The following is a 25698-nucleotide window of genomic DNA, read 5'->3' as shown; positions in this document are numbered from 1 at the left end:
CCAACCAATCACAGCAGATGGCCCCGCCCCTCCCTGAGCCTGGTTCTGCTGGAGGTTTCTTCCTGTTAAAAGGGAGTTTTTCCTTCCCACTGTCGCCAAAAATGCTTGTTCATAGGGGGTCATGTGATTGTTGGGTTTTCTCTGAATCCATTATTATACGATCTACTGTACAATATAAAGCACCTTGAGGCGACTGTTGTTGTGATCTGGCGCTGTATAAATAAAATTGAATTGAATTGAATGTTATGCAGAGATTTCTGGCCTGTTCCCAGTCAGCTCCCAGTTTGGATGTGGGAAACAGACTCCCCTCTCTGCATTTAAGATGAGGATTAGAAACTCTTTAAGCCTGAATCTTATTTATGCTGTCTGGGTCTGTCCCTGAAAACCTCCCATCTACTCTATTTCAGCCTCCACAAGCTTATATGCCACTGTTGCATATCATTAACTCTTTGTCTTAGTTAGCGTTTGTCCCTCGCTGTCCTCGCCGTCCCTTCCTGCAGGTATCTCTGGCTTCAGAGCTGCTTGTTTACCATCTGCTTTTACTGGCTCCACCAGCCAGCCCAGTGTTTACTGTCATACTATTATTGTTTGTCGTCTGTTGTCTCTCCATGCTCATCATTTCCCTTTTTACCCTCGGTGCCTCAGCTGAATGCAGCAGATGGTTGCCTCTCCCTGAGCCGGGCCCTGCCAGAGGTTTCTCTGCTAAAAGGGAGTTTTATTCCTCCCTGCACCGTCATCAAACGCTTACCCGAATATTTGAGCTTCTGTCTGTGATACAGTAAAGCGCTAACCACCATTTCAACTTGTAGCTATTTTAAACGCATTAAAATGAACTATATGCCAATCAGATTTTTTAAAAGAGAAATCAAAGGAATATTACTTTTATATCTGGTGAACGTTTTACATATGCTGAACAGTGAAACTGAGCATGGAATGGAAATACTCATTTTTAAGTACAACACACTTCTCTTACTTTTAGTTGAATTTGCTGAAGGTGCACAATGACCGCTGAGGAACAAGGACACTCCCAATAGAACGACTTACTGTTGGCCATAAACACAGCCTTCATTACTCTGCTTGCCATAAATTAAATTGCGCACCACTTATCTCCCCCTATCATCTCTGTCTCGTTCTCCTTGTTTTGCGTCCTTCTGCTCACCTCCTATACAGATGTGTTTATACCACAGAAAGACGCCGCTCTGTCAGGCTGCCGAACAGAAGAGCAGATGTTTGCATGTGAAGTCTTAAACTACGGCCGTGTCACATTGTCTTTAAAGCCCTCGTGCTGTTTATATTCACTGCGGCGTCTAAAGTGATTAGGTGAACAGCGGTTTAGTTGTCCAACCAAAATAAGCTGAAAGAACCTCCGTGCAGGATCGGACCCTTTAGCTGATGTCACTGAGCCTGAATGCAGCCCTTTTTGTAGATCCATCAAGCCCATTTAAAAACTCCTCTGGAGAGGCCCTTTACAGCCAACCAGGGAAATAAAAACGTGAGTCTGCACCTCAGGGGAACATCTCAGCACAAAGACACAAAGTCAGTCCAGACAAAGTTTCTGGAGACGATCGTGCACTCAGGTGAGCACAGATAAGCACCTGCAGCACACAAAAGAACACAGTGCATGCAATGGAAGAACATGAGATGTGATGCGTCTCTCACTTTCAATTACCTCTGTGTTTAAAAGGTCCCCAACAAATAAACGTACCTGTCTGTGTAATGCATTCTGTCAGCACCACAGTGGGGGAAATGCCTTTGGCTGATATGTGGATAAAAACATGCAACACAGACATCTTATGTAATCTGACCAACATCTAAACTTTGTCTGTTTTCACTGCAGCTCTTCTATTACTTGTCTCTAGTATTTCTACCTTTGTCTGGATTACAGTTACTCCTTGAATCCTCAGCACTCTCCCCACACTCATTTCGTATCACCACCATGCTGTCTTGAAGCCTCGCTGTGAATGTTTGCAGGTTTAAAACACTAGTTGCACTTTGACACACTATAACGAGAAGGCCCGGCTCACAGTCGCTGCTTTAATTTATCCCAGAGCTGTTCTGTCAGGTTGAAGCCAGGACTCTGTGCAGGCCAGTCGTGTTCTTCAACCTAACATGTGTTCATCCTCGTCTTTATGGACCTTTCTTTGTGCACTGGTGTGCAGTCATGTTGGAACAGGAAGAGGCCGTTCCCAAACTGTTCCCACAAATTCAGGAGCATGAAGTTGTCCAAAACATCTTGGCATGTCGAAGCATTAAGAATTTCCTCCTCCACCAAACTTTACACTCGGCACAGAGAAGTTCTCTTTCCACTTCAGTTGCTGTTGTTCCCAACTGCAACCACTTTGTTATAACGCCACTAACAGTTGACTGTGGAATATTTAGTAAGAAGGAAATTTAACGAGTGGACTGCACAGGTGGTGTCCTATCACAGCGCCGTGCTGAAATTCACCGAGCTCCTGCAAGCGACCTGTTCGTGGCACAGTTGTTTGTAGAAGCAGTCTGCAGCAGCTGACTTTACACACCTGCAGCCACAGAAGTGACTGAAACACCTGAACTGAATGATTTGGGTGGGTGCGTGCTTCTGGTGATATAAAGTGTACATCGTGGAAAAAATGCATTTGTATTGTTTTTATTTAGTATTTTATGTGTGAAAAAAAGCAAATAAGTCCCAACATGTAATTTGATACCAGCACTAACATGTTTATAGCCCTGAACTGAGAAAAATGTTTGTACAGAACTTCTGACTGTAGAGGTCATGTGACATGTTTAATTTCACACTCCACCACGACATCATCCTCCATCCTCGGTGCATTGTGCCGTGATGCTGGCTCACCTGGCTCTTCCATATGGGCTATGATCCAGTTGAAGGCCATCTCAGGGCCCATGTTCCCCGTGTAGTACACCGCCTTCCTGCAGGCCTCCAGCGGAAAGCCCATCTCCGCCAGCTGCATTACTGCAGCCTCGTCTATTTCTGGAGCTGGGGACACAACAAATCAGCATCAATAACTAAAACATGCAGTTGCTGATTCAACAGTAGCAGTGGCTTGAGTCTAAACAGCCAAACAGATTTGTGGTGACTCCCTCTGTGGGACTCATTAAACAAAGAGAGCAGAGGAGCGTCGGGCCTGCAGAGGCATCTTTGTTGAGGGATGATTTATCAAGGAGAGAAATGAGTCTGGCTAAAGCAAGCAAAGCTGCACAGCAAAGCCAAGTTTGTCACAAAGTCGAGAGCAGCTGCAGCACCTGCTCAGGTAGGTCAGAGGTTTAGCTCGCTAGCATTCATCACCACTGCTTCGAGCTCGAAATACATTTTCTATGGTTATAACTTATAGAAATGTTGCATGTTTATTCAGTTTGGCACACAGCTGTGCAGAGAAATTAAATACTTACAGTCCAAGGAGCTCATGGAGTTATCTGAAAGAGGAGGAGGACACGGCACAGTCAAGCATCACCATCGCTGGCTCTGTATTTACTGTTGATTCTGTTTTGGAGTCATTTCACTCTTTGAGAATAATAAAAGATTTGCAGACATTTGTACAGATAGCATCTATAATCGGCCAAGACAATATCCTGGAAAATCTGAGCTGCCGGCACGTTATTAATATTCACAAACAAAGGTACAGTTCATCAAACAAATCCATTGTAACACAGGGAATCCAGATGTTTTCGAGTACCCGTGGCGGGTCCTGGGCACAGTTGGTATTTCTGTCTTTTAAATTTCTTTCTCATAAAAGGATCATTTAGCTGCAGAACATCAAGGGGAGAAGCAAATGTCCCCTCCCACACCCCTCATGAGTCACAGAAACACTGCCCAACTGTGTTATTTTGGACCGTGAAATGTTGTCAGTGTCCTACAAACACGTTTTATTTTACACAGATACGAAAACATCGGGTGAACGAAGAAAAAAAAGAATGCAGAAACACGGCCTGAGAGCGGCACAGGCTTTTGTTCATTTTCCTTTGTTTTCCCCTCATGGCCTCAGTTACAGCCCCTCGGACGGCTGCTGGGTTTTATCCAGTTTGCTATATTAACTGAAAGGAAAGACTGACCCAGTGAATGCAGCTGGAGTAGCCATCTTCCATGGTTTCTTTTAAATCGCAGGTTTGCTTTAATAGGTTTAAATGGATAATGTGAGTAACCAAAACAGGGAAGGAACAAAGCTGAACCAGTTTCAATACATCGTGTGCAGTTTGTGATTGTTAATTTTGTATTTTTTAACCAAAAGAAAAGTGGAAGCAAAAGAAAACAATTCACTTTCCATTTTCTGAATGGCCTGGAATAATTGAGTGAATAGAAACAGACCAATGAGAAATAATGTGCTTCAAGCAGCGTACAGGAAAACACATTTGTGTGCTGCTATGAAATCAATAAGAATCACTGAAGCCTTTTGGAGATAGAAGTGCGACCAACGATGAATTCCAGCAGGGGAGGAACGGGCCAGTGGTTAATTTACAACCAGCAAAACTCATCATATGAATGTGAAATAAATAAATCTGAAAGGCCATTGAATGCAGCGTGTTGTCTCCTCTGACCTGTTTTCATTTCACAGCTTTAGCTGCACGATTTACAGAAGCAACGCTGTTGTTAACCTCCTGAAATAGAAGCTCAGAGCGACGTGCAGATTTGCTGCAAATAAAAGCATGTGTGTGTGTCTGTGGCCCTCAAAGATATCTGTACAGGACGCCAAGCCGTAACAGGGTCTAAGCAAACCAAAACAATGATGCTCTAATGTGCAGATACTCCACTCAGATTGTTTGACACCGACGGTACAGCACACCATGTTCAGTCCTAAAATATTTAGGCACACTAAGACAAGCGAGTGCAAAGTTTTTCTATTGTGTATTCATGTGCTAAGATGCAGCAGACGAAACCAAAGAAAGATCCAAGTTTATGGATGTGTGAAGCACAGCAAAGGCTGCTCTCAGATGTTACCGTCTCTGCTCGAGCCCACCCCCAAATGTGCTCACAGCCTGAAACATTATAGGACTCTCTGTACTTCACATCTGCTGAAATATTAACAGAGACAGCGATAACTTGATGTAGCTGAACTTTACAACAGGAGGAGGAAACTGCAATCACAGAGCAGAGAGAGACGAAAGGCAAACAAAAAGGAGGGCACTGCCTTTGTGGGGTTGATTTTTTATTTTTAATAAGGGCTAAAGTGGCCTGGATTTAACGGCTGAAATATTACCAAGCCTGCAAAAAAGTTTCTTAAAAAGTGACAATATTTTATTGAGTGCTATAACTCGCTAGCTTCCAGTACTTTAATCCCAGAGCTGAGGGAAGTGCGTTACAAGGAGATCTGGTGAAATCATTAGAACCTATTAGGCTTAGCCACACTGTGAACACAAACACTCTTCAGTAATTGATTGAGCATGCCTTTCCTGTGGGATTCCATTTAATGTGTCCTTAGGAGGGAATATGGGTGGCTTTCAGCAGAATATTATATTAAAGACAATTTCACAGACCATTTAATTCACAAAAATACCCGAGACCTGCCAAAAAGGATCTGGGGCACTGCAGCTGGTTTAAGCAGCAACGTGTTATGTTATAGGGTAAACACAAAGTTTCATATACTGAGGTGTTTCTAGCACATAAATGGAGTGAAGAAATATTCTTGGCTTTTTTGGCTAAACAGTACAACAAAAGGCTTTGCGCTCTGGGAAAACAGTGCCCTTTAAAATTAATAAGGGACTGTGAAATCAAAGATGAAGGGCCAAAAACGCCCGGAGTAATTAAGGGTGCTGGTACACTGTTTTTCTAGAATTCATGCATGACTGCTAACACCCCTGTAGGCCAATGCAGGCAATTTATGAGAGCCTGTAACCTTCTCATTGAATTCTGGGTGAGAAAAATGGAGTAGCATCTAATAGATGCCATATATTATAATATATGGATGTTTATTTGTCAACATCAAACAGAAAATAATACAGAAAAGAGCAAATTGTTAAACTCAAATAGGCTTAAAAACTCCCTCCTCCATTTTATTTCATACCTCTGGTGTCTTCGGGTAAAACAATGGGAGGCATGAGGTCCGGCAGCTCTTCTTCACCTGCCTGCAGCCCCGTGGCTCGGAGCCGGTTCAGATCCAGGAAGTCGGGAACGTCAATGACCACATCTGCAGAGCGAGATATAAAAGTATAAAACTGAAGAATCCAGCAGTAAGAACAGTGAGCTCCCAGATCAACTTCTAAATATTACGATCTATATGTGAGGCGTGAACTGACCTTTTTCCCCATTTATGAACTGAACTGAACACTTTATGAACATTTTAAGGTGCTAAACACACCGATTGATTTTCAACTACCAGCTAAACAGCAAAAGCGTTTTACGGACACCGACAGGATGACAGATAAACGTTTATAACCATGTGTTCAAAGTGCAGGTGAAACGTTTTCTCCACCCAGCAACAGATTCACTGCTGTGCCTTGTGAACTGCAGTTTAATGGTGCCCTCTGCTGGGGGTTTATAGCATTGCACTTACTGAGACATGCTGGTGGAGGGAAATATAAGGTCAATAAATCTGATCAGTCACTAAAGTGTGAGATACTAGTTACCTAGTTTTTTCGGCACCCAATCAACTCCAAATGTGAATTTCTTAATCTGCACCACCAGATACTCTGGGAACGAGGCAAATCGGGAAGTTCTGTAAAAGAATGTGTTGAAAATTCAGTTTATGAATCCAGCTGGTTTTCGTTTAAATATACTGGTTAAAAAGGGGTGTACGTTGGTCATTTCTGGCCCGAGAACAAGTGGACGTTGCTTACTTGACTCCAGCTGACTTGGCCTGCAGTGCCGAGCTCCAGAAATCAGGAACATTTTCCGGCTCTGTGAAGGCCTGCAGACAAGCAGTGAAAGGGATCCGCGCTCTCACTGGTTCAGGAGGGGGACGCATGTTCTCTTCTGCTTCCTTACGCTTGACCTCATATGCAAGTAGCTCCTCTGGTAATGAAAAAAACAACAAAAATGTGTCACTTTCATTTGCAGCATTCTCAGAACTGAAGGTGCTGCAAAAGCTGCAAAAGCCAATGTATTTGTTGTAAGTGTAGCATTGCAGAGCTTTAACTAAAACTCCACTGTTTCAGTCAAATACTCTCATCTTGGCAACATTTAAATAGTACATACAATTTGTCACGTAATACTTTATATCAAGCTGTGAAGGTGTAATTATACCTTACATACAAAACAGCTCTTAGCCGGGAACATTATTCCCTTCTCAGAGCAGGTCCAGTTCATTCTCCCACTAGCTGCAGTGACCAGAGGCAATCGTGGCCTCCATTCGCACTGTAAGCGTGTGGGGGCTCCGTTACCTCGATTGCTGGCGGCCTCAAATGGAGCGGGCAGCTGGATGCAGTAGTCAACCCGCTTAGTGTAACGGACACGACGAGTCTGGCAGCACTGAACTCGCTCCTCCACCAGGAAGCGAAACACATCACTTGGATTCTCTGAGCCTGCGCTGTTCCTCTGCAGAAACACCAAGATTTACGATTCAGAGACGCTGAATATGAGCATCGATAACAGAATCGGACCACATTTGGATTATGTGTCAGGCTGACTTTAGTTTATTATCCCTAAAGCAGGCTTGGCCGAGTCCAGGCCTCGAGGGCCGGTGTCCTGCAGGTTTTAGATCTCACCCTGGGTCAACACACCTAAATCAAATGATTAGTTCATTACCAGGCATCTGGAGAACATCAAGACATGTTGAGGTCATTAACCGTTTAAATCAGCTGTGTTGGATCAAGGACACATCTAAAACCTGCAGGACACCGGCCCTCGAGGCCTGGAGTTGGACACCACTGTCATAAAGTATTAGTCCCATCCATCAATCATTAATTTTGTTTCGGTTATCTGGGGCCGGGTCGCAGGGGCAGCAGCCTAAGCAGAGAAGCCCCGACCTGCCTCTCTCCGGCCACCTCCAGCCTTTCCGGGGAAACACCAAGGCGTTCCCAGGCCAGCTGAGAGACATAATCTCTCCAGCGTGTCCTGCCTCTTGGCCCGGCACACCTCAACCGGCTCCTTTCAATGTGGAGGAGCAGCGGCTCTACTCTGAGCTCCTCCAAGATGGCCAAACTCCTCACCCCATCTCTAAGCCACTGTTAGGGAAAATATTCTAAAACACTTCTTCAGTAAAGACTCAGAGAAGAGAAACACACAGAACTTCTTGCTAGCAAGGGCAGCCTCCAAACTGAGACTCGCACTAAGAAACTGCCCCAATCTTTATTTATACTTCAGTGAGCGTTTGTGTGTGTGTGTGTGTGTGTGTGTGTGTGTGTGTGTGTGTGTGCTGCTGATCAAAGGGTCATATAACATGAAAGCACAAAAGGTACATCCTTGGTTAGGTAGAGGGTAATCTCCCCCTCACCCTAGATGGTTCACCCTAGATAACACAGTGAAGAAGTCCAGCGGTTCATCTAGGCAAAAAGGCACTTAGACTAAAACAGACATAGCTATGTTAAAACAATAAAACAAGGTGCAACCTCTCATGCTCCCAGGACGTGGGGGTGCATTCCTGGAGTGCACACCAAGCCTGCAGCCTGCTAGAGATCACACATCCTGTCACTACACAATTAATTATATGCCTCTAAGCATACATGGTTAAATATTTCCTAATACAAATAACTACATGCAGTATTCTACCATATGCAAACTTATATCACTAAAAGATTATACTGACTACTAAATACAATTTTCCATTGACAGCCACTCTTCAGAGAAAGCTCATTTCCGCTGCTTGTATTTCGGTCACTACCCAAAGCTCATGACCACAGGGGTAGGGATGTAGAACAACAAGTACATTGAGAGCATTGCTTTCACACTCAGCTCTCTCTTCGCCATGATGGACTGGTACAGCGTCTGCATCACTGCAGCCACAGCATCAATCCGTCTGTCAATCTCCTGTCCCTTTCTCCTTTCACTCATGAACAAGACCCCAAGATACTCCTCCACTTGGGAACTTGTCCTAGAGTAGGCACTTCACCCTTTTCGAGCTGAGGACCATGGCCTCAGATTTGGAGACTATGCAGACCAAGCTCTGCAATTAACCAAACACCCCATACTCCCTGAGCACCTCCCACTGGATACACCAAGGGACAAAGTCGAATGTCTTCTCCAAGTCCATGGTCCTGGTTCCACGACCAGGACAAAAACCGCATTGTTCCTCCTTTATCCGAGGTTCGACTAACGGATACATTTTCCTTTCCAGCACCCTGGCATAGACTTTCCCAGGGAGGCTGAGGACTGTGATCCCCTACAGTTGGAGCACACCCTTTCTTGAAGATGGGAACCACGACTCCAGTCTATCAATCCAGAGGTACCACACCTGATCTCCACGCAGCACTGCAGAGGCGTTTCAACCAAGCCCGCCCTACAACATCCAGAGCCTTCAGGAACTCAGGGCGAACCTCGTCCACACCAGGGGCTCTGGCACCAAGGAGCTACTTCAGTGACCTCCCCCCGGAAAAGACGAGTTGTCCCCCTCGTCTCCAGACTCTGCTTTCTCTGCGGAAGACTAAGGAAGTCCTCTGAGTTCCATCCACTGTGCAACAATGTCCTCGGTCGAAGCCAGCAGCGCTCCACTACACACAGTGCAGGTAGAGCACTGCTTTACCCTCCCGAGTCGCCTGACGGTTTTCCATGTTTCTTCAAGGCAGTCCGAAAGTCTTTTTCCTCCCTGAACTCCTCCCACACTCGAGTTTTTGCTTCAGCCACTCCCAAACCATGTTCCGCTTGGCCAATCGGTACCTATCAGCTGCCATCGAAGTCCTAGGCTAACCAAACCTGACAGGACTCCTTCGTCAGTCTGATGGTTCCCTTCACGTCTGGTTCGGGGGACACCACCACGACGGGTACCAACCACCTTGCAGCCGCAGCTCAGTGCAACGGAGGTGCTGAACATGGTCAGACTCAATGTCCCGAGTCTCCCTCAGATTGCTGTTGAGCTCTGCCGGAGGTGGGAGCGCTGGCATATTAAGCAAATTATAAATACGGTTAAATGTAACAGCTCTATTTGACAATGACATAAACTGGGGAAGAGGTGGATAGAGACTGGATATATAAATCACAGAAACGACTGTCTTTGCCGTGGTCTATTAGACTCTCCTGGCAAGACTTAAGCGTGACTGCAGTTTGACCCACATTTCTTAATACAGCCATTCAAAACACTGATGTGACTCTTTAGTTTACCAAATGCCTCAATGGAGAGAGCTGCATCTTTTTTAGAAAACTAGGAAGAATCATTATCACTGACAGGCTCCATATCCTCAGCAGGGCTGATTGAAGCAGTGTTTATTTGAAGACTGTGGTGAAGGATGGCACTGTGATTAAAGCACTCGTTTGCCAAGGCCAAGGCCTCTCTGCACCCCAGCCCTTCTATTCTAAGATGCTACAGCAATACACGAGCTATAATGTCACTTCAGCCATATTTGTAGGATGGCACAGGCTGGGCGTGCTGCTGATGGTGGTGATGTTATTCAGGTTATCCATGTATGGGTAACTAAACTGGCATGTAAACACTGACTAGTAGGTCAAAGGAGGTGTGGAAACAAAAACAAAAATGTTAATCACATTTAGTGTGAAATATATCTACAGATGATTTTTTTTAACAACAGCCACAGAGGTTAGGAGAGATTGGTTGGTATGTTTTGTTTATGTGCAGACTATCTCAGGGCATGCGTCCTGGGTGAGGCAGAATCGGAGGCATTATCTGGCCACACTGTGTAAGCGATAGCAGCGGTCTATAGATATCCTGCTTGAGACAGACATTTCAGCACACCCCATGTTTATGTACCAACCAGGGAGACGGCGTGCTGTGTTTAGTCGAAAACAAACGGCCCCTCCTCCAATAAACTGTCTGTCCCCGTGTGTCACACTCACCATATCCCACAACAGCTCCCACTCTGTGACAATGTCACAGAAAACTGCAGTTTACAGCACATCGGTCACGTGGGATGTTTTACGTCACTTTAAAGATTTTCTGTGACGCAGCGAGGCACGCTGACAGACGTCAGGGTTTTTTAATTTTACAGAGCAACATTGTAACACTTACATCAAATATAGAATTCACAGATGTATTTACATTCACATTTCTAAAAGTCGTTTGCCAGATTTATACATTCATCAGCCGCTTTATTAGATACACCTTGCTAATACCATTTGGACCCCCTTTGTTTTCTTAACTTCTCTAATTCTTTGTGCCAACAGGGTGCTGGAAACAAAGATCAGAGATTTTGGTTCGACGTTGCTGCAGATTTATTCAACTCCACGTCCATGATGCGAATCTCCCGTTTCCACCACAACCCAAACTTGCTCTAGTAGTTTGAAATTTGGTGACTGTGGAGGCCTTTCAAACTGCAGTGCGTTGTCACTGAAAGCAGTTTAAGATTAAGTTTGTGCTCATTTGCATACATTGATTCCAACAAGTGTTTATTTGAGTTATTGCTGCCAGCCTCAGTCTGACTCTGACGTCTCATACTCGCACTCACTGGATATTTTCTCTTTTTCAAACATAGAGAAGGTCGTGTTGGGAAATCCCAGCAGTTCAGCAAACTCTGCAGTCACAGCCTGTCACTTTCACAGTCACTGGAATCACCTCTTTCCCATTCTGGTGCCCAGTTTGAACTTGAACACAGTATTTGCATTATAAGACAGTTGAACAGGGATGTCGCGGCCTTTTACGTTCCAAACACCAAAAAAGTCCAAGAAAAGGCCGTGGGTGGCAACGGGAGGTTTGTTTTAGAACGCACTTCTGACTCCATTGTTTAAAAATCATATGCCGTTTATTTCGTGGAAAATTATAAACAAAAATCAGCCAAATAACTTCTTAAAACTTAAAATTTAACGAAAGTTAACTTAATTTGCTTTAACAACTTCAAAAGTGGTCAAAAAATCATTTCCTAACCCTCCCGTCTTCCCATCTGACATTTGGCAAACAAAAAACAAAAAACCTCTTTACCACACCCATCCAGGGTGCTCTTAATCTCTTGATTAATGGGAGGGTCCATAAGCTAATAAACCAATCACTTTGCAAAAGCTTCTCCAATAAAATTAATTACAAATTTACATAACAAAACCAGGTCAGTATATTCTTACACCTTTAAAGAAAAAACAAAAATGAATACAAATTGCATTTTATAAACATTCAACAAAAATGGCCCCAACAAGGGATGTCTAATAAAGTGTGTAATTAGTGTACATGTGGATATGTGAAGACATTTTTCCACCCGGCTTCACTCACCTCCACCAGGTTGATCATGTGCAGGAGGAATTCATGAGCATCTTGTTGTCTGTTGGAGGAAAACTCTGGGTGTCCCCTGCTGACCAGAGCCTTCAACATTCGAGCAGAGATGCCCTTCTGCTGGTGCTGCAATTAAAATATATATACATATAAAAAGATGTCTCACATAATCTGACTAGGCGTAAATACTCGGCCTTTTCAGAGGACCATATAACACAAGAGACAGCTGACCGAGAGTGGGAATTATAGATGTTGGAAGGAATGTGTGATGTCAGGCTAATCAACATGTTTGTCTAACGTGACAATAATATATGTGATAAAATATGATGCTACAAAGTAACACAGATACTTCAAAAACTCGCTGCTGTGGGGGCACGGTCTGCGGTGCTGCTGCAGGGGTGATGGACACACCTGCACGCCATCTGCAATCACGTCTCGCCGGCTTAAAAATCTGACTGGGTCCTGGGTTGTTGATGTCAATGCGAGTTGGGCTATGAGCTGCAGCTGACTGAGTGTGTGAACAGCAACCAAGTATGCTGAAAAGCATGTTAACGACAACACCATCGGGTCTGCGGTGGGTTCTTTGCACTGGCATCGCCACCTTCTTTGTTAAAAAACTCAAACTTTAAGCTAGCTGTCACAACAAGAAATACAGACGTCTGCATCACAATGCTCAGGTAAAAAGCATCTTTTCCAATGCTCGCCATCACTGTTGATACTTGCAGCTTGTGACTAAAACTTTGTTGCTGCCATACATATAAAAATGTGCTTTCACAAAGATGCAGCAAAAACATTTAACCCGGCTCCTTCACACATATCTACATTTACTTTGGTTAAGCAGAAGTGTGAAAAAGCATAAACCAGCAGTTACTATAAAATAAGCAGACGTTTAAATATGTTGCTGCCATCCAATCTATATTTTTTCTCTGCAATCAAACAAAAGTAATAGTCTTTAACACGTAAAACCACCAACCTCCATCACGAGAACGTGTACCAGCATTAAGGAAACAATTTGATGAGACTCTGTGATTGTGCTGGGTCACACTGACATAATACAAGCTCTCCCCCCACATGTCCCCAGCTGTCAATATATGTCCAACCACGATTCCCCATCACACATGCAGGAAGCTCACAGCTCGGCCTGGTGGCTGGTGAAGCTTATGGAAGAAGCCCAGGGATAACCCTTTATGGCTGTCCTGTAATTTTGTGGCAGATGTGTACTACGACTCCGAAAAGGCAACAGTTTCATATGACAAACAAACACGTAAATATTCATATAAATTAAACAGTAGCACATTTTACCCATGTAGCAGCATAAAGCTGTGATGTGAGGAACTAAAAGGCAGAACACAAAATATTAACGGAGCTGTTGAAGTTGAGCAGCTCAAACTGCTGTCAACAGTTTGTAGACCAAATGAAAACAGCAGGAGGAGAAGAGAAGCAACTTTAAACATATATAAACTCAACTACACTCCTTAAAAAAACAACTCTGTTACGTTACTATGAAAAACCAAACGTTAAATCAAACTGAGCGGCTAAATCTAAATGTTAGGATTATTCGCATGCTTCTGTTGCTTATGGACCCAGTTTGGAAGCTGGACATACCCAGTTTAACACCTTGTATTCTTCTTTCATCACCTGTTCAATGAGCTCAGATTTCATGGGCGGTTTGGAGTACTGGCCTGAAAGCAGTCCATGTCCCAGTTTAGCCCTGCCACACAAAAACACACACACATAAGCATAAAGTAGAGTCTTATTTTAGTCTTGCTGGGGTTATTTTTTAGATGGCACACCCTGAAGGAAGTGTGCACAGATGTCAAGGAAAAAGACACTACAAAACCTTCAGACAGGGCACTTGGAGGCCAGCTCGTGATAATCCTGAGTTTAAACTAAAGCAGGCTGTAGTCCTAAGTGCCTGTTTTGTTATTGGACTGGCTGTGGCGCCTCTTTGCAGCTCTTTGTGGTTGTTTCTTGTCTTATAAATACGTCTGTGCAGTGGTACTCCAGAGAGACAATTAGGAGAAATACAGTCATTTAGATTCATTCAAGGCTGATGACAGTTTTCATCGACTGTATACTACTTCATATTTATTAAAAGTGAAAAGGAGCAAGCAAGGGGACCTAGTCTGCTTCATTTGTTTCCCTGTCATATATACACTATTACACTGATGTTCTTATTAAACAGTGAGGTCATGTAACAGTTATCCCGATCCAGGTGTGTTTTCATGGGCGTTTTTCCACTCTTGGATCAAAAGCAGACGTCCGATATTCAGTAATAACAGGCACACAGCTATAGCTGCGAGGACAGTAGCTCCACCCACCTGCTGTTCAAACCTTGTGTTTATGCAGAGCAGCCAATCAGACGGACGTTTGCTTCAAGAGGAGCTAAAACAGTTTGTGCCAGACGGTGCATGAGTCCATAAATGTGTGATAAGTGGCGTAAACCCGGCCCTGTGTTAGCCTTACAGCTTACAGGTCACCTGCTTAACTTAGTGAGGCACGCAGCACCACAACTACTGCAAAGATCTGGAGGAGAGCCTCTTCAAATGATTACACGACCTTTAGCAACATGCTAATTTAATGAACTTAAATATTTGGTGGCAGAACCTCAGCTCCAATCCCCGCCCCCCGAGTGCGTCATGTGTATCATGAAAGACTTTCCTGTTTGTCCTTCAGCACCTTGAGCTTTATTCACACGTAGCTTTTCTATTAAGTACCTGTTTACAACATAATTGTCTTCAGAATAATCCAACTTTAAGAGAGCGCCATTATACAAATAAACAGGTTTACTTTCCTATGACCCATTTCTCGCTGACAAGCTCTAACAGTGACAGATATAAACGTGTTTTTATCTGGCTGCGTGCCTCACAGCATGAAATACACAGCTGATATCTATCGCCTTCCTGGCTAAGAATCTGCTTCCCATCCATCACACCCACAGCATCTGACTGGCCTCTTGCAACATACTGGCTTATGTGACAAAGTCAAACAGATTTTACAACTAGCATCAAAATTCATTGGCAAGATTTGGTTCTATTAGAAAACGACACATCGTGTTAATTATGTTATAATTAACAAAATATTCCAGTCCTGAGCAGCTAGAAAAACACCCTCTCCTGTTTGTGCAGTTCCACACTGCATAACGTGACACTGCAGTCACTTACATTTGAGTTGCAAAGTCCTGGGTGGGGTCGAGCGGTGAGTAGTCAAATATCCTCTGAAGATTACCCACATACCTGGAGAGCAAAGCATGAGTCACACTCTGACCTACAGAGGAGCATACGGGATGATGGACCCTCAGGAACATCAACTGTAAAGTAACCGTTTTAAATATTGCTCAAAAGATTTTTTTTATGTCCTCTGTCGACTGACATGAATAAATATTTGTAAATTATTTTGAACAACAGATTTACACTTTAAACACTTGATAAAAAACAGCTTTGATTGTTAATAAAAACTGAAAAAGTATTTCAGATTCTTCTGTGGTAACAAGACCTCATTTTTAAACTGGCTCTAAAGGAAAGCAGTCTTTCTGTGAAACCAGTACAGAATCAATAACATCTGACACACGAGATATTACTCACATCCTTTGGAAGTCTGGGATGCTGAAGAGGACCTGCATGACCGTACTAAGGTAGCAGCTGCTTCCCAGGTTTTTGATGCCTGTATAACCAGAGCCATACACCTCCTTCAGCTTCATGCCCGACTCTTGGATCACCTCCCACTCGCTGACCCGCGGCCGGGGTTTATTGTCTGTGTGGTGCCCGTTTTCTGTCTGAAGGGGGAAAAGGGAAGCTACATTAGAAACACCTTTTGGGAGAAACAGAGTCTTCATCTGGTTCTCAAAGCTGGAGAGAATTTGACTGGAAAGTCTATTATGGTTTTTAAACTCCACCCCACATGAAAAACGCCTGGTTAGACCAAAAACAGCGTTGGAGAATCCAGGCAGGTCAATCCCAATCAGTCCTACACTTTTTATTCATGTACTAAACTAAACTCTGAGATGAAGTTCTTTTAAATGTGGATTGTTTTGGTTGAAATATCCCCAAAAACCCCAGACTGATGTTTTTGGGACTGACACCTATTGGCACAATTTAAATACAGTGTTCATCAAATTTATTGGAGCATCTGACATACAAACAAGAAAACATAAATATTTACAGCTCTTTCAAAAACTTCAAATCAATCAAGCATAATATTATAATATTCAACCACTGTAGGAATGCAAGTCAATTTGTGTAATTTGGCATTTTAATCAAAAATAATAGTGTGCTTCACTCATACAGATTAATATGGGAGAGGATTAGGGCCACTGGAGTCCTCTTCCATAGCATTAACCATTACAGAAACACCAATTACTACATTTAAATAGCAGTGATTTAGGGCAGCTGTGTCATAAACCTCTCAGTGAATTTAACAGCGCTACATCTCTTCAAAGTTTTCTTTATTTTCATGTAAAGAAATGTAACAAATGTTTGTAAAACTCCAATGAAAATGTTCAGTGTGTAGCTGCAGCAGTGAAGCGTGGTGTGCGTTTGTTATTGATTTGATAATTGACTGATTATTACTGATTTCTTTGATGTGTTCTAGATGTTTTAGGCTCAAAGCAGCTAACTTACTCCTTTCTGCATCTGTAGCATGTCTATTCCAAAATGTGACAGGTGCTCTGATACGTGCGGGTCCAACACAGCTTCTTCTTCCTCAAACGAATAGATGTCTGAAATTTAAAGAGCAGTTAATCACTACAACAAGATTCATTGTTGGGATGGTAACTTACTCGCTTTAGAAATGAACTACAGATGGATGAGATCTTGCTTTGTATTTCCAAGAGTCACTGTGTGAGCTTCAGGAACAAAACTTTGATCGGACAGTCGGTAGGTGAAATTATTATTATAGCTACACGATGCTACACATTATGTCAAATTTTTAAAAACGAAGCGAGTTTAACTACATATTATTGTGTTTTAAACACTACCATAAATTTGATCTAAACTACAAGTTTTCTGTAGTTTTCTTTGCATTAAAGATCAAAACAAATGTAAAGGAAGGATCACTGGCAACGTGACATAAATGAAATTCTGGATTCGTGGAACGGCTCTCGTGATGATATCAAGAGTCCCAGACCTGCTCCATCGGGGGTGATGGTGTCCAGTTTGACAGCCAGAGGGTAGTTGGTCTCTCTGTAGTGCTCCAGCGCATGGCCGTTACCACCGCTCCCATCAAAGAACCACTTCCCACAGAGCACCGCTCCGTCTGTCAGGTTCAGCCACAGGTTCTCTCTCATCTCACACTTCTGACACTTCCAGCCACTGCAGACAACAAAACAGACTCGTGTTGTTGATGTGCCGTTTTTAATCACTCAGTCGTGCCAAGCCTCACTTTTGACTGCAAAATGTCTGTGAAGCTTCTCAGTCATCCAGGTCACAGCAGTCTAAGGAGCTCGGATGGAGAAGCATCTGGACTCCTTTAAGCTGCTTCAAGACGTTTCACCTCTCATCTGAGTTCTAAGGTCAAATCAGTCAATCTGGGACTCTCCACCATTTAACCCTAGAATGAAGAAGCTTCTCGGATGAGAGGTGAAACATCTTCAAGCAGCTTTTCCATCCGAGCCACTTAGACTTTTACTGCAACATTGCATTTTCCTCAACAACAGGGGTGAAAGTTGTCAGATTTACAGGTTCTCTCCTGTTCTTTAGTTATCAAAGCAACAGAAACAAAGACTACAAATACAAGACTTTCCTTATATAGAATCATTAAAAACATAGACGTTTACATCCATGCCTATTCAGACACGTATAATAAAGTACGCAGCAAAGCCTTTAATAGGTGGAAACCAAAGATTACTTTGATCAATGAAGTGTCAAATGTGAAATATGGTTCACATTTCGTTTTGGCTTCACTAACGAGGTTTTTGTAGTGTGTGCGTGCCATCATTCTGTTTGCAAACACAATAACCTGAATAAACTGGACTTCTATCCAGAGATGCCTTCAAAGTCAACTTAATGGCTTCGTGGTCAAAAACGGACAAAAACCGTAACTTTGAAACCAGAATTCTGTGGTGTCGTGATTATTGTTGACATACAGAAAGTACGTGTCAGATTTGACCTCTGACCTCTTCAAAGTCAGTACATTGATCTGAAGGTCAAAGTGATCATGGTGCTATATAGAGCTGTTGTTTCTTACTGCCGTTATTTGTATTGACAGCATACAGGGAATAACACAGACTTCACTCCGACCTGGGTGGGATCCTGACCCCGTTATCCAGCTGTCTGAGGCTTCTGGCATGCCGAGACACCTGGATCTCCTCCTCCCAGGACTCAGGCTCCTGTTTCTTGTAAGCTGATGGTGCATTGAGTACTGCATCACAGGCGATGGTCACCTGGACGTCAGCAGAGTCAGCGGTCAGTATTTTATTTCAGCAATTATTTTCTTACAACTGAACATAAAAGCTCAGAACCACAGAAAAGAGCCAAAGAGGTCATGCAAGATTTGTGCTTAAAAAAGAAAGTGTGTGCCACGTCACATGACTGATTCAACACCGAAAGAGTTAAGAAAAATCCAGCAGCAAAACACACCTGCTCTTTTATTACACTGTACAATTAAATATTTTCCACCGCGGCAACATGAAATCGCACATGCATTAAATAATAAAACAGACGTCGAGGTCGTGCCAAAGCCAAGCTCTAAAAGCCAAACTAACGAATAAATGTGTGAAAAGTCTCTTCTGTGCTCCATGCAAGCAGTAAACACAGAAAACAAGGCACATACAAGTGCACCACATGGTTCCCCGAAATGTTTGCAAAGGTGTACATCTCACAGGTCACCCACCAATCCTCTATAATGAAGTTCGTTTTTGAATTTTCACAGATGTTTTTGAACCTTGAATGTAAAACATATGGATTGAGACCAAATGGTGGCTCTACAAGACAGACGGGGTGGCCACTCAGGGAACCATCAGCGTGCACTGTAACGGTAACACCGACTCACTGACCAGAGCGGGCAACTCCTCAATATTTGGTAAGGGGATCTCGAAGTGGTCTGGAAAAATGACGAGCTTGGCCTCATCCTCGTATTCATAGTCCTCCCCGTTAAAATCACGGTTCAGCTCTAAATCTTTCAGGGAGGAAGCAAACAGTCAGCTGCCACTGAGTTTGTTCTGAAATATCTTTACTTGATGTTCTTTTCTGCTTGAATTTGAGATGATGATTTGTTCCTTTAGTCAGTAGCGGATTTCTAAGGAGCGGGCTTTGATCACCCTCCATACAGAGCATTTGTTTTCCACTGCAGCCTAAACGTGCATAATGACTCAGTGGGAAACAGGATCATAGGTTAACCCTGACAATGCTGTTATGCCTACTGATTGCATGCGACGTCAGCAGCTAGCGCCTTAATTAGATCACTGGACCAACGTGGGGATTATGGCGGATACGTACATAACCGCTGTCACATCAAGATCTTAAAAGGATAACAGGAAGAACTGCTCCAAAGAAGGAGTCCTCAGGAAGAGGCAGGTAATGGCTGGAGGGCTGATCTAATCTACCCTTCATGGAGTGGAAGGAATTCCTCCGTCAGGAAGGAGGCAGAGTCACCTGGTCCTCTGGGCGCAGCGTCATAGCTGCAGCAGAAGCGTGTCAGCAGCCTGGACGGGAGGTTGACAGGCGGTGGCAGCTGAGAGGCCGGCGACTCTCCCTCTCCGCACCCCCAAAGAGGCGGAGATGAAGGGGAGCGGGCCAGGATTTGATTTAGAACAGTTACCAACCACATTTACAAATAAATGAGCTATATTTAGAGAACAAGATGAAGCGGAGGAAGAAGAGGAGGGGACACATCATGAGGAATATCTGACGCTTTGGGTAAAGGCTGGCAAGAGGGGGCGGCTGGAGGGTCACGACAGAGCAGGAGATGCGTTTCTGACCACATTAACATTAAACCACCAAAACAGTAAATTACTTCTGGAGCTGCACTTTTGCAAACACCAATCAACGAGATTTACTGTTCAGGTATGATTTAGTGCTTTAATCCTGCCTCTGCTGGAGTATAAACAGTTGATTACTCATTTTCCTGTTCTCGTGCTACAAAATCCGTAAACGTGATCGTCGTTACTCTGGTACATTTAAGTTCTGACGATAGGTCTCGTGGTGAGGAAAGGAGCATTTAGTGAGTTTCTTGTACCAGTGAAGTAAAACCCTGAATGCTTTTACTTATATTCATAAGGCTGTAAACTCTACTTGCACCACTGCCTCGGTCTTACCTAGAAACACTTTTCCATTTCTTCTTCTGGGGATGGCGCCGCCTCCAGCAGCTCCAGTGGCTTTCTGTAGGAAACATCACATTTAAACACCTTTCAGCACCCTGCACAGACATCCAGAATTACTTGAAAAAACACATTTTTATGCCGTGCTAAAGCCAATCCAGATAGTTGTCATTTTGTTAGGAATAGATGCTGGACGTTCCAGGTGCCGGGTCAGTTTACAAGGCAAGCGGAAAACCCCGACCATGGCAGGGTCAACATACAGGATGATTAATAAAGTGCTTCAGTACGACAGATACTGTTTACATCATGTGTGGGCCTGTCTTTGCCTGTAGTGTGTGTCATGGTCTTTTTCTGCCTCTGCTGCAATTGTCTCTTCATTGAATGTCGTCAAGTGCGATCAAAAAGGCAGCATGAACACAAAAACAAAGAATAGTAACATTAACATATTTTAGCTTTGACACAGTTATTGAATGGCTTAGGACCGTGAATCTGCAGAATCATCAGTTGGCAGCACAACTCCACAGCGCCACCAACTGGTTTCCTTTCAGTTTGATCAGGTTGGCCTGAATGAGCCTCTCTCGGTGGGTAAACAGGGCAGAAAGACGGAGAATGCTGACACGCTTGAGACCGAGTGGACCCATGGGAAAAAACCCAGCAGACACAGGAGCCTGCAGAATGTGAGCAGCTGTTTGTGGACAGATCCAGGCATTGAAATAGCAGTTCTCCACAAAGCAGAGCAGAAGCCAATTAGAGGCAGCAGCTCTGATCTTTGTCGGTCACCATCCAGTTTTCATAGAAAGACAAAAGTGAAGCATGTTTTGGTTCAGATGTGATACTTTTGCAAAGACTGTTCCCTTAAATGACTCAGCAGCTCTGTGGCTCAGTCTCAACAAAAGCGTAACGTTACAGTCTTTGGACAAAACATCATTAATTGTAATAAAACTCTACAGTAATAAATTCTGTTGTGATATAAATGGGTTCAGTCGTTTCACTTTTGTAATGCTCGTCTTATTGTTGCTTTCCAATTGGAAAATTGTTTTTACTCATGTTTTACTGAAGCACACCTCACTGGTCCAATCTTAAAAACATCACAGCTTGATGAATTGTGGGTTTTAACGGCGTGTTCAGCAAACTAAGAAAAATTGATTTTAATCTCTTTATTACAAGTTAAAGAAATCCTCAACTTTCCACATAATTAGTAGCAAATTACCAAGTTAACTCTTGGAATTTTCCAAACACACAAAAACTAGAAAAACGTTCAGTGAGGAAAGTTAGAGGTGAGAAACAGGCCTGAAAACATCAAGTGTTACACACAAACAGGGGGGGGGGGTGTAATGATTTGCAAATGAACCCATAGGGGCCCAGCGGGCGATCGTGGCTCAAGAGTTGGGAGTTCGCCTTGTAATCGGACAGTTGCCGGTTCGAGCCCCGGCTTGGACAGTCTCGGTCGTTGTGTCCTTGGGCGAGACACTTCACCCGTTGCCTACTGGTGGCGCCAGTGTCCGGCAGCCTCGCCTCTGTCAGTGCGCCCCAGGGTGGCTGTGGCTACAATGTAGCTGCCATCACCAGTGTGTGAATGTGTGTGTGAATGGGTGGATGACTGGATGTAGTGTAAGGTGCTTTGGGGTCCTTAAGGACTAGAAAAGCGCTATACAAATACATTTACCAAGACAATGCTAACTTGCATCTATTATGCTGCATCAGCCTCTGTGGGAGGAGAGTCTGTGTCCTGAACTGGCCTACCTGCCTGCAGTCCAGCTTCACCAACTGGAAACACTTATTGAAATGAACAATATGACTGAGCAGATGTAGGACCGTGGAGCAACTGGGATGCTGCATCAGACAGGGCCGGGATGACGTTCCTCTCCCAAAACTCAAGTACCTGGCCCACTCGCTCTCCAGACACTTTTTTCATAAACATTTCTCTCAGTTTACATCTGCGATAAAACGCTTTTACAACTTGACACGTTGTGATTATTTTTGTGCGCAAGAAATCTGGATTTAATTTGGTCTTATGTGTTAACAATCATCATTTAAATATATGAATCAATACTCCACACATCACTGGTTTTACTCAGGAGTTGTTTTTTTAGCTTTTCTGTTCGACTCTGTTAAATTCTATTAAATGAATTACCTTTATGTGCTACGGATTCAGACGTGCTCTATAAACAGGATTTGAAAAGCACTTTAGAAACAAAGATGATTTCTGTGCTCTGAATTCTACTTTAGTCTGTATTTACAATCAACGCCCGACAAAGCACATGGAGCAGGTGGAAGACGCACCTCTTTGACGTGCCGTTTGAGGTGCATGTAAACGCTCTGTCCTGTTTTGCGATAATGTCGCTCCACATGTTCTCGACCGAAGCCCAGGAATGTGTTCATACACACATACAGGCCTCCCTCAGACTCCTGCGGAGCAAAACAAACAATAACAATGAGAAAGCACAACTGGCACACTATGAGCACATTTGAAATATTTCTTACCGTGGGAACAATTTCAGGATCTTCTATTTTGCCCAGTTTGCCAAACTCATCACGGTAACATCAAACACAGAGATGTGATTCTGACACTTTCCAAACTCTTTCTCGCTCAAAGAATTATTATTTGCACCAAAAACTTTCCACCTTTCAGCATTTGTGCTGCTGACAAGCATTAGTTTTAATGCAAATGCCTCCTCTGACAGGTCATTTAAGCCAAGGAAAGTAATTGATTATTGTCTCATATTAGGCTTCATACGAGCAACATGATACAACAATTTTATGCTGTTGTTTCTGAAACTGAAAAGCATCCCATTACAGGCAGACTATTTCATTAACAACATGTCTGAGCTCTTGGGAGAATGATTTTTACCTTTAGTAACAGCCCATAAGCTGAGACTGACTTGTGTCATGTCTTTGAGAGAAGAACACGATTCTTTGGTCATCTTGTTATTATCAAAAAATGTCCACGTGAACAGTGACAGACACCTAAACATGCTTTCAAATCTACAATAATCAACCTTTTCCTTTCCTTGACAGTTCACTTCACATGGGAAAACAACACACTTGGAAAATACACCTTCAAAGTTAACCTAAATCTGCGACCAGGCCAGGCCTTATAAACCCCCCGTGATAAACCTTTAAGTGGCCCAGAGTGACATATGAGCCTCAACAGTGCAAGGGTAAAAATAACCCAGTCCTCAGGCCAACATGACAAACTCCAGACAGCTGAGTCACCTTTAAAAACGGGTTCAGTCGAGAAAGCGAGATTTCATTGGGGCAAAGAAATGTTATTTATATCTGTCACAGGTAGGAAGGGTACCTGTGGCAGATACAAAAATGCAGGGTTCAGTTCACGTACAGGAAGAACTGAATCATCAGCGCATGAAACCCCTTAAAGGTTCAAATAAAGTAAAGCAGCAGCTGTGTTCATGATGTCCCTGCTGTCCTATTCACAGAAGAAAAGTAAAATGACAAAAATAAAGCAGAATAAGCATTTTCATATAGCAGAAGCATTAAATCTTTCACTTTTTGACTCATTATAGTCACAGTGTTGCAGAGACACCATGTGACCCCATAAAAGCTACTAAAAACCAAAACAACACCATTAGGGTCTTTAAACGTGTACAAATCCTGTTTGAGAACAGAAACATCACCGTGGACACAGTTCCAGCCAAGCACCACTGACGCACTTTAGGCCATTTTCAGACAAATTACAGACTATAAAAGGCCAAGAGTGGAGCAGTGAACTCAGTGTGCTGCTGCTGGAGGGGGAGCCCAGCTTCAGGCAGGTGTAGGTGTGTGGCTCCGTTTATTGGTCTAACTGGCCTGCGTGTGGACCTCCAGTAGTAGTGGGGTGGTGTGAAGTGGACACAAAGGAAACCCCTTTCATCTCTTTCGCCTGAGACGTAAACACCCTTTAATTGTCTTTTCCCCTCTCAAGCTCGCGGGGACGGTGACCATGGAAACACGCTCATTTACAGCAGATTCACGTGCGCCGCTGAGCTCGTGCAAAACAAGCTGTCAGCTCGCCTGCGACGCACTTTCTCTCCCCAAACAAGCCGCTCGTGTCGCACCGTGTGTGTGTGTGTGTGTGTGTGTGTGTGTGTGTGTGTGTGTGTGTGTGTGAGAGGAAGGGGGCGACAGGCACACTTACGGGAGAGTCGAAAGAAAAGGCGCACTCGCTCTTGAACACCCGGTCTCCTGTTCTGGGGACCCTGATGGTGGGCATGTATGGGACCAGCAGCTCTCCGAGGTCTGCAGCCATCTTCGCATTCCTGCTTCTCGCACCACAGTGCTGCGGAGCCTCCGGGGCAGCGCCTGTCACAGGAGAGGATGCTATTTTTAAAGCACTCCGTCTCTACATTCCTCCGACCAGGGGGATGTGACGCTGAAAAACATAAAAATAAAATGACCGAGGGGTGGAGGCAGGCAAGCTGCTGCACGGTGCGGCGCAAAGCTAATGTTGTTCTTTTGTGTTTCTATTCTTTTTCCTGTCTCCCATCACACACAAAAAGAAAAATCTCGGACCTGCGCAGAAATTACATTGCTGCTGTTGGCTGTGGTGACGCCGCTGTGCTGCTCCTGCTCACGGGGATGTTTTACGAGAAGGCCCCTCCCGCCTCTGAGGATGATTCATAAAGCCGCCCACATTTACTACAGCATGTTTCCAGCTTCCAGGATTCAGGAAGTGCGTGATTATGGAGGACACTTTGCTTTTTAGTAGCTGCTGCTGATCCTTTATCAATCTGCAGTCGGTTTGTTTAAAAAAGAGAGAGAGCCGGAAATGTCATTGCTTTGCAGGATTTTGCGAATATAATAAGTAAATAAACAAAAAATATACTGCAGATGGCAGATTTTTATTTTTAATATGTGATTTTAAGTCCACTTGTGCTGCGTGTGTCTAAAGAAGCCCTTCGTCCGCATGACCAGGCTAGTCTTGTCTGCAGAGCTCTGCCACCCGGTGGACGCTCGTGTTCATCGCAAGAAAATAAACTATAAACCAACAGGAGACCAACCTTCCTCAGAGATCTGGAAGAATTTACAGTACAAATAAATGTAAGGTGCAATTTGTTTTTAATTGCACTTGGCTGAAGCTTTCTCAGCCCTGGCTAAGCATTTGGATATATCTTGATCTTTGTCAACAGGCCAAGTATATCCTGGACAGGTTGTCAGCTCGATGCCGGGCTGATACAGAGACGGACAACCATAGGAGACTTTTAGAGTCACTAATTA

General features: G+C 43.7%; 1 protein-coding gene across 4 annotated transcripts in view; it reads right to left on the bottom strand.

Moving 5' to 3' along the window:
- usp13 (ubiquitin specific peptidase 13) overlaps positions 1-25103 on the bottom strand; it is a 34221-nt gene extending 9118 nt beyond the window's left edge. The window contains exons 1-18 of one of the 4 annotated variants that reach the window (XM_005746745.2): positions 24994-25102; positions 24620-24853; positions 22768-22893; positions 20482-20545; positions 19222-19343; positions 18467-18609; positions 17355-17539; positions 16850-16947; positions 15815-16005; positions 15395-15466; positions 13836-13941; positions 12231-12356; positions 7309-7462; positions 6766-6940; positions 6556-6644; positions 5994-6116; positions 3388-3411; positions 2831-2974 (exon numbers count right to left, since the gene is read on the bottom strand). In XM_005746745.2, the coding sequence (XP_005746802.1) occupies positions 2831-2974; positions 3388-3411; positions 5994-6116; positions 6556-6644; positions 6766-6940; positions 7309-7462; positions 12231-12356; positions 13836-13941; positions 15395-15466; positions 15815-16005; positions 16850-16947; positions 17355-17539; positions 18467-18609; positions 19222-19343; positions 20482-20545; positions 22768-22893; positions 24620-24730 (2053 nt within the window). In that variant the 5' untranslated portion in view covers positions 24731-24853; positions 24994-25102. Of the gene's footprint in view, positions 1-2830; positions 2975-3387; positions 3412-5993; positions 6117-6555; positions 6645-6765; positions 6941-7308; positions 7463-12230; positions 12357-13835; positions 13942-15394; positions 15467-15814; positions 16006-16849; positions 16948-17354; positions 17540-18466; positions 18610-19221; positions 19344-20481; positions 20546-22767; positions 22894-24619 lie in introns of all 4 variants that reach the window. The other 3 variants (XM_005746746.2, XM_005746749.2, XM_005746747.2) reach the window with 3 other exon arrangements.
- Between the last annotated feature and the right edge of the window lie 595 nt (positions 25104-25698).

Source organism: Pundamilia nyererei, unplaced genomic scaffold (assembly GCF_000239375.1).
Source record: "Pundamilia nyererei isolate P.nyererei 1_Seehausen unplaced genomic scaffold, PunNye1.0 scaffold00183, whole genome shotgun sequence".
In the NCBI taxonomy this organism is placed as follows: Eukaryota; Metazoa; Chordata; class Actinopteri; order Cichliformes; family Cichlidae; genus Pundamilia; species Pundamilia nyererei.
The sequence above is the reverse complement of the archived record's forward strand: the minus strand, read 5'-3'. Positions and strand labels throughout refer to the sequence as shown.